Raw genomic sequence first — 9681 nt, forward strand, 5'->3', positions numbered from 1 at the left:
TCTGCTCCGTTTTGAGGGCTGGGGTAACTGTCCAGGGGCCTCTCAATGTAGTTGCCTGCCCTCTAGCAGTCAGTCCTAGCTCCCTTACCCTCCCCTCATCTGAAGTGCCTACATGTCTCTTATGGTATTGAAATTAAGGTAGCAAGCCCTCAGTCCTGTAGGAGAGTTCCTCTCTTTATACATAGCTCTGGGTCACCTTTGCCCAGTCCCCTTTGGTCCCATGGGCTTCCTGGCTCCAATCAGCAGCCATTTGGGGCATATTCTCCCCAGTTTGGCTGTTTGAGTAGACCAGAATACAACAGCTGGAGTCAGGTGTGGATGAGCACCCAGGCTGGTTATTGTCTCTCCCTCTTGATGCTTATAATTCATACCACCTCTCATTCCCAGTGGTCCCAGTGGGTTTGGCTGCCCTGCCTTCAATCAGTCCCAGTGTGCTAGGCCACCCTGCTCCCAATCCAGTCAGGGTGTTTTTTCCCTGGCTCCCATTTCCACCCCAAACTGCTGTGGGTTTCTTTGCCATAGCTCTTCCTTCTGGGCCTACCTAGCAATCCCAGTTCCCAGTGCTGCTTCCACCAGTCGGCACCAGGGAGTTCCTGCCTCCAACTCTGTGTGGGCCAGACTCACCCTCTTTGCTGACGGTGCTGGGCTTATGTCCCCAAACTCACCCCTTCTGGCCTCTCAGCAGCTCACTTTAAAATCACAGCCCCTCAATTTTTTACTCTTACTCTGATTCTCTAGTAGCAGGACAGGGGCCTGTAGGGTCACCTGGCTCTGAAGGATCCTTAGCAGGTGCAGGTAGGGTATCAAAATCCAGCTACCTCAACTGTTCCTCTTCTCAGAAATGGTAAGAACTAAGGTCAGAGGTCAGGAATCAAACCGTCTGGAGCAAGGCCATTCTGAAGCAGGTGAACTGAACAGCATGAAGGTCATTGCTTCAAGTGGGCTTTAGTAAGGGCTCTGCTGCTTTTTTTAGCTAATCAGGAGGCACACAGACATGGCTAGCCCAATGGCCCCCGTCAGCACTTCTGTGCCAACAAGAGGCTCCTAACAGTCACTTTCTATCAGGGTAGCAGTGGGGAACTCTGTGGCAGTGGCCCATGCTGTTATTTTGCTGCTAGTGGTGAATATTGGTGCACAACTATCAAGAGTGGTCAGGGGCAGAAAACACATCAGTTCTTTAATGATCTCTGAAAGCTGACAAGGAGACTCAGAAGGAAAGCAAGGAAACCTTGCCTAGCTCTGAATTGTTGAAAGGTGCCTGACATGACATGGTATGCTTACTGTGCATGTCTGGGTTAGTGAGGCATTTGGCATGGGAACTAATACAAGTGGCCAGGATCAATAGGGATTTCTCTGTCAAAGTGTCATGGTAGCAAACCCTCATCCAACAGCTAGACAATTGGTCCTCAGTAGCTGGACAACATCGTATGTGAGTACTCTTCAGCAGGGTAGAGGATTATCCTTTGAGCATATACTGCTTCCTTGTCATTGTAGTTGCAGGGCACTGGTGTGTCCTCTTCCATCCTGATTTTGTTTGATATGCTGCAAGGTGTTCTTGGTGTTTTTAGTTTTGTGCCTTGTACTTAACACACAGAACAATACTCATTGAGTACCACCATAATGCCTGTATATCTTGGGTCCTCGAAACTTTAGCTGAGAACCTCACAACGCAAGCACTGATGTCACCATTGGACAGATGGGAACGTGAACAACAGTGAACCTAAGACCCAGTCCGTCAAAAGTAATTTGGGGCCCAGATAAAATCAGTGCAATGTTTGCATCTAAAATCTTTTTGAGGATCTGGGCCTAAGCGACTTGCCAACAATAAGACCAGAAGCTCATGACAGAGCAGAACCACACCCAAGTCTTCCACAGATTAGCATCTAAAACACTAAGCCACCTGTCCCAAAGAAATGACAAAAACAAATCCAATCAAAAAAACTCTTCTCCATCAGTTTATTAACCCTCAATTTCCAGTGATATAAAACCCCCTCCTAATTCTTCAACCTATCAGAAAAACCTTCAGTAGAATAAAGATAAATAAGATCTGTTTATTTCTAATATACAAAACAACCTGAAAAAGCTATTTAATAAACAACCAATCAGGGTTTTCTGGTAAATCAGGAGGAAGAGGAGAGGGAAGTCATAGTCTTCACTAAGGGTGCTGATTCAAAACATGTTTACTACCTAGTAAACTGACTTTACTGTAATAAAGTGGGCCAGGCACGTGACACCCAGCCCTATGTAGTAAATCACTCAAATGCAAATGAAGTTATCCCTTAAAATGCATAGGAAGTGCTTCAGAGGAAGTCCAGGAAAAACAGCAACAGAAACAGAGGTCAAGTAAAGCATTCATAAGGGAAAAAAATCTTCCTGGCTCCTAGAGGCAATCAGCATAAGCCCTGCAGCATGAGATCGCCAGACATCTCCAGCACAGAAATTGCATAGAGAAGATAGAGAGAATGGAAACAACAATGAGCAGAGGTATGGAGCAGCTGCCATACCAGGAGTGACTAAAAAAGCTAGGGCCCCTTGTTTTGGAAAGGAGCAGGCTGAGTAGGGTTATGATAAAGGTCTATAAAATCGTGGAGAGTGTCAATAAAGTGACTAGGGAATTATTATTCACAAAGCCCCAGATTATATGGACTAGGGGGCACTGAAATAAACACGAGAAATGTTTAAAACACACAAGAGGAAGTACGTCCTTACACTGCACACGTAACTTGTGGAAGTTGTTGCCACAGAAGGTTGCAGAGGCAGATAGTATAACTAGGGTTAAAAAAGGATTAGACAGATTTATGCAAGACAGGTCCATTAATAGGTATTGCATAAAGCAATCCGGGATCATCTGACATCCCCAAACCCATGATAGATGATGCCAGGGATGATATGACGAGGGAAGGATTATGCTAGATTTGGGTGTGATTCTGCACCTACTCTCTCTGTAAAGCATCTTTTGCTGCCGCTACTGGAAGTATTTACTACATGCAAATGTTGGGCCTAAGCCCACCAGGAAACTATAAGCAGTTAGAGGGGGACCTCTAACCCTGTACAAACTGAATAGTGGGGACAACAGATGAAAGAACAAGAACAGGAGTGCAAGTCAAAAGTTAATAATTAGGGTCCCAAAAGGGAGGGAAAGGGGGGACACTGAGCAGGCTAGTGCCTGCTGCCCCTCGAATGCATCTAAGCAGCCTCTAGACTCTGCTCAATGAAACTCTGCCAGGAGACATGCACAGATGAGAGAAAGGTAGACAGCCTCATAGTTACCCAGGTTCCCCATAGACAGCACCATATTGGAGGTAGAAAGCTGGGCTAGACAGACCATTGGTCTGACCCAGGACCGAACTTTTCACATTCTTACATTCCTCTGAATTTTTCAATACCAGAAAAAAAATATCAGCCACAAATTTCATGAGTGTGTACTTAGATCTTGCACCAAGGTCACTAACAAAAATGTTAAACAGAACAGGCCCCAGAACCGATGCCTGAAGAATGCCATTAGCAACCCCATTCCAGTCTGAAATCTCCATTTTTAACATAATCAACCACAGGCTATCTTTTAGCTACTCCTTTTCTACCTTGTGATTTTATGATTTTTCAGAGAGGCACAATACCAATTGCTTGCTTAAATCTAGATCAGGGGTGTTAAATATCCAGATTCTGGGCCAGAGTTGGCTCACAGAGCAAGCAGTTTCATCTAGCCTACAGGGCTGGGGAAGGAGACTAGAGAATGTTGTGGATCGTCTAGTCCCCATTAGGTGTCATGTCCTGGGGCAGAATTTGAGATCCCCAGTGGATATGTCCCTCTGGCTCCTTGGCCCATCAGAGAAATCATAGAAAATCAGGGTTGGAAAGGCCCTCAGGAGATCATCTAGGCCAACCCCCTGCTCAAAGGACCATCCCCAACTAGATCAATCCAGCCTTCTACATGGGTCTTAAAAACCTCCAAGGATAGAAAGTCCACAACCTCTCTGGGTAACCTGTCCCAGTGTTTTACTATTCTTCCAGTGAGATAATTTTTCCTATTATTTAACCTAAACTTCCCTTGCTACAACTTGAGACCACTGCTCCTTGTTCTGTCATCTGCTACCACTGAGAGCAGTCCAGCTCCATCCTCTTTTGAACCCCCCTCCAGGCATTTGAAGGCTGCTATCAAATCACCCGTCAGTCTTCTCTTCTGCAGACTAAGCAAGTCCAGTTTTTGCAGCCCCTGAACCATTTTTGTTGCCTTCTGCTAGACTCCCTCCAATTTGTCCACATCCTTTCTGTAGTGGGAGCCCAAAACTGAACAGAGTACTCCAGATGTGGCTTTACCAGTGCTGAACAATCACTTCCCTTGACTTGCTGGCAACACACCTACCAATGCAGCCCAGTATGCCATTAGCCTTCTTGGCAACAAGGGCACACTGCTGGCTCATATTCAGCTTATTGTCCACTGCAACTACCAGGTCCTTTTCTGCAGAGCTGCTGCCCAGCCAGTCAGCCCCCCAGCCTGTACTGGTGCATGGGATTGTTCCATCCTAAGTGCAGGACTTTGCACTTGTCCTTGTTGAACCTCATGAGATTTCTTTTGGCCCAATCCAATTTGTCTAGGTCACTCTGAATCCTAGCCCTACCTTCCAGCCTATCTACTACTCTGCTCAGCTTGGTGTCATCTGCAATCGCCACTGCCTTATTGCCTCTGCAGCCCTGTGCTGGATTCATCATCACTCTTTGCCCCATTCTGGATTCATTACTGCTGGCCCTAACACAGGCATCCAGGGCATTTATGAACATATTCCTGGCGTGTGGAAAGGGCACTTTAAATAGAGTGAGTCCAAAAGCTGCTCTAAATTAAAGCATTTGGAGCATCTCATGTATCAGCATCCCTGCACTTCAAAATGGCAGTGGGGTGCTTTAAGTAAAGCTCATCAAACACTGATACACGCGACACTGGAGGCTACTGGAGCATGGTAATTACCACACTCCAGCAGACTCAATCAAGTCTGCTCCAATACACTGTAATTTCAGTGAGTCAGAGCAGACTCATTGCATGCATATAGGTGCCCAGTGTGCCTTGAGCTAGATCTAGCCTACAAGGAGCCCTGTAGTCCAGGGCACAAGGTGAGCTTCAGACCCCTGATTTAGGTAAATTAGGTCCACTGTATTACCCTTCTCTAAGTTATTGTTCTGACATGAACTCCTTTGGACATGGGCAGATCTAGGATTTTGAAAATCCTAGCGCTGCAGATGGTATGTTACATCATCACATACAATACAACCTATTTTTCTCCAGTTAGAGAGAAACTAGAAGCTTTACTAAGATATTGTGTCGTTAGTCCTGTAGTCATTATAGTTAAATGTGCATATTTTATTAAAATTCACAAAACAAAATCTAGTCTTCCTGAGCATCTTGACAGTGCCTCCTATACTTCACTGTTAGTCATTTCTACACCCGAGTTAATATTACCACACCAGATTTAACCTGAGTGTTTAACTAGCGGTACAAGCAATCTGCAGGGCTGTGAAAAATATGAGGCATACTCAGGAATGGCTAATAGACAGCAAAATTGCAGAAGAAAGGATAGGTTGAATAGAGGAACATCAAGTCCATTACAAAGGATAGCGGGTCCTTAACACTTGCAGAGTGGACAAATATCAGCAGGAATCAGAGGACTTAGGAGTCATGAAGTCAATTGACTCTCTCAGCACTCCCTTAATAGAAATGCCGCTGCCCTTGCCAAGCAATTGGTTTTCAAGTATGGGTGAGTCAAGAATTAAAAGGAGATGACTGCACTATTGCACACTCCTGGATCCACCTCTGCTTTTGGATAAAATTATATCGCATCTTGTCTTATTTTCTTTTACCTCCATATCTCTATTTTTTCCTTCAATCTGTTCTAAAATCATGCATAATACTAAAGTCATACTAATGGGCCTGTAATTACCTGGGACCATTTTTTTCACCTTTCTTGAATAAAGTCACTATCGTTGCTATTCTCCAGTAACAGGGTACTACACCTGAACTGACAGATCAGTGCCACAGAAATTGCTTTTTCACGTGCCATTCTTTCAGCATGCTGGGGTGGAGAATATTTGGTTGTACCATATTTCCTCACAAGAAGCAAGCTAAGTCTTGCATTCATATCACGTGTGGTAGTTTTAATTACCAATTCCTCATCCCCATCTTGTACTTTACCACTATCTTCACTTGCTTCCTCATCCATATTGAAGACCGAGTGTTCATTCAGTCCTCAGGACATATCTAGATTGTCCTTTATCTCTATCCTATTGTCAGGGTATAAAAGGTTTCCTTCCTAGTTCTTTTTCATTTATATGACTGACAGACCTTTTGCTATTTTTTGATTTTCTTTGCAAGTTTGAACTCATGTAGGCCTTTGGGCATTATCACTTCCTTTCTGCACTTTCTGACCTGGGAAAGACCTCTCTCCTTACTGATCAATCTTGTTTATCCATTCCTTGTATATCTTAATGCCTGGATAATGTGCTAGTTTGTCCAGTTTGGCCTGTAACATTTTCCTATCCACATTTTCCAGATAGTACTTGTGGTTTTGATTCGCATGGCTCATCTGCATTTAAATCCCCTGAACTCTGAATCCAACTGGTCCCTTGAACTCATTTCCTTGGTTGCTCAAAGTTTGCTCTTCTGAAATCCAAACCCCAGTTGCAGACCTATTTTGGTTATCTTGCAGTTTACACAGAACAGCTCATAATTACTGGAAAATCATCTTGAATCAAGAAGTGACCCTCTGTAAGGTGGTTATTATTTAATAAAAATCAACTCTAAAATAGTATTGACTCTTGTTCGTTGCATGACCATTCAACAAGAAAAGTATTGGCCGTCTTACCCCAAATACCGTGCCCGACCACTACCAGTAACATTTGTTATCCTGTCTATATCAGCCTAGTTCCAGTGTCCCCGAATTACCCAGTATTACTAACTACTCCCGCAAGGTCAGAGACACCTCTCTCCATATTCCAGTCTGACCCAGGTAGTATAATAAAACTGAACACATTCCCTACGGTAACCTGGTTATTACTGTCTCTGTGTAAGCAAGTTGCATAGGGACTGGATATGGTCAATCCCTGGACGGAAAATAGGAGTGGGATGGGAAACAGGGCTGTGCAAAATTTTGCTGGCAGCTTCATTTCAACGCGGTTTTGACTCGTTTGGCACGGCCCTAATAGGAAACTAGGTTGAGAAACGAAAAGAGAGAAGAGAGAGCGATAACAGGCGGCTGGAAGGAGTTTGAACCCCCGCTCCTTCGCCGCCGTGTGCGGAGGATGGTGGCGCGCTCCCATCCGAGCCGCAGAAACGAGAGCCCGGGCGTGACGCGTGCTCTGCTCCCCTTTGGACCCCAGACCCGAGCACCAGGGCGGAGGCAGCAGGCTCGTCCTGCGAGCTCAGCCCCCCTCGACACAACCCGGACATCTCGACTGACTGAAGGCAGCGTGGCGATGCCCGAGCTGGGAAGTGAGCCCCGCCACGCGCCTCCTTTCTTTAAAGAAACCCCCTGCACCCGCGGCCCCAGCCAGCAACAAGAGCCTGGCCCCGCTCCCGGCCGGCGCCGCAGCCTGGCGCGGAGCAGGCCCCAGGCGCAGCCAGAGCTGGGGTGCGGGGACAAGCAGGGCTGAGCCGGGCCTAGGCCCTCGGGGCGAGTGAGGCGGCCTCAGGCCTACGCCGGGCTCCTGGGCCCGCTACTCGGAGCGGGGCGGGGCGGGGCGGCCCCCGCTGACATCCCCGCCGCAGCCTGCCCCGCGCGGCCAGGCCCCGCCCCTACCCCCGCTCGCGGCTCATAGGTTGCTCCGCTTGTCAGTCAGCCTCTCCCGGTCTCCCATTGGGCAGTGGCGGCGGGCACCGCCCCGGGCCCGCCCCGCCGGGGGCCTTGGCGACTGCTGATAGGCTGCGGCAGCAGCGCCCCCCCCCCACCCCACGCAGCGCTCGGCCCGCGTCGGTGCCTGGCAGCCGAGGAGCGGGGCCGCCGCCATCGCCATGGGCACCCGGGACGACGAGTACGACTACCTCTTCAAAGGTAGCGCGGCCCGGCCGGCGGGGCGGGGAGGAAGGGGCCTGGCAGCGAGCCCGCCCCACCGCCACCCCCGGGCCCCGCGCCGCCGCCGCCCTGACGTGGGCCGGGCCCTGCCCCGGGGGGCGGCACTGACCTTGTCCGCGGCGGCTCCGGCCTGGGCAGGGGCAGGGCTCGCGGGCCTGGCCGTGAGATGCGCGCGTCGCTGTCCGCGCTGCCCCCGACGTGCGGCCGGGAGCAGCGAGCGGGCAGCCCCCGGCGCAGCCCTGCTTCCCGCACCTGGGCCTGCCCGAGTGTCCCCAGCTCCCGCCTCCTCCTGCCTCCCCGGGGCTTTTTCCCAACAACTTCGGAGGAAAACCGCCTGCGAGTTGCTGCGGAAGAAGCTCCTCTCCGAGGGCTGGGAGGAGAGAGAAGAGGAGCGCGGCACTCGCTGCCAGGGTCGCCCTCGTCCCAGCAAAGGGACGCGGTTTTAAGGAAACAAATGCACGTTTCAGTAGTGAGTGAATTCAAAAGCCGCATTTCGGCACTTGTCCCGATGGTGCAGAAAGTGACCTTGGGCTAAGTGTGGGACTTTCTGCCAAAGTGGTTAAACCAAAGACAGTCGCTAAAAATGAGGTTTAGCATAGAAAAAAACCCTTGCCGACCTTACCTTGGGCTTCCAGGAGTTATTTCCGTGCCCCCGTCCACGTACACTTGCAGCGTTCCCACCGTCGGACAGTGATAAACTGGAATTGCCTTTTTAATGATAGATATTTTTAATGTGGAGTTAATTTATTTTCTGATGCCTGTAGTCATTTATAGTGTTGGCTTTATTCTTTTTTAGAGACTGACGGTCATCCTGTCTGAGGTCCAGAAAGCATTTGAGGTGGATGCTCTGAAGTTCTAAAGAATCTTTTTTTTTATCACGCTTTTTCCTTAAAATAACCCGCTTGGCAAACTCCCCAGCACTAGCTGTACAGTGGTAGGAGCCCTAGTCTTTGGCTTTGCGCGCTCCATGTTGTTTAGCACGGCGAACAGGAGCTTCCTGTGAGACGGAAATGCTGATGGTCAGCAGTGCCGTGTCCTCAGTAGCATTCACTGTTCTAGCAAAATAAGGCGAGTGGTGACAGCATCTCCATGTGCCGTTCGCTGCAGTTACTCAAGAGAACGGCTGCGGTTAGGATTATGCGTGTGAATTTGGCTGTCGGTAATAGGAATGAGCAGTTGTTTTTCCAAAATGAATACTTCACTGTGTCTCCTACTTCGATATTCACTTCAGATATACTGTCCTGCATGGCCTACTCATTTTATAATGTATTTATTATTTAGGTTTGTTTTCTGCCCCACTTGGGTTCAGGACGGCCTACAATCAATGATAAACAACCCATGGGTGAGAAACAATAGATGTCCTAAAATTTGAAACCTCCACCCCTGCTGCTGCTGCTTTCATGTTTAGTATCCATGGACATTTTTACACATGCTGATTAAAGCAGCCCCATCTTCCCCCCCCATCCTAATTAGAAGTGCCCAAGCATCACACGTCAGCATCCTCCACGCTGAAAAATGGCGGCAGGGCACTTTGAGCTAAAAGCACTCCACCACCATTTTTCAGCATGGAGACACATGCACATGATGCTAGTCTGCTGAAGCGTGGTAATTTCTGCTCTCCAGC

At 48.4% G+C, this 9681-nt stretch overlaps 1 protein-coding gene across 1 annotated transcript in view; it reads left to right on the plus strand.

Annotated features, from left to right (window-relative positions):
- Nucleotides 1-7926: 7926 nt before the first annotated feature.
- The window catches only part of RAB11B (RAB11B, member RAS oncogene family), a 26366-nt gene continuing 24611 nt past the window's right edge, over nucleotides 7927-9681 (plus strand). Inside the window, exon 1 of the mRNA XM_006275424.4 lies at nucleotides 7927-8036. Within this exon, the coding sequence (XP_006275486.1) occupies nucleotides 7997-8036 (40 nt within the window). The 5' untranslated portion in view covers nucleotides 7927-7996. The remainder of the gene's footprint in view (nucleotides 8037-9681) is intronic.

The sequence above is a fragment of the Alligator mississippiensis genome, chromosome 16 (genome assembly GCF_030867095.1).
Source record: "Alligator mississippiensis isolate rAllMis1 chromosome 16, rAllMis1, whole genome shotgun sequence".
In the NCBI taxonomy this organism is placed as follows: domain Eukaryota; kingdom Metazoa; phylum Chordata; order Crocodylia; family Alligatoridae; genus Alligator; species Alligator mississippiensis.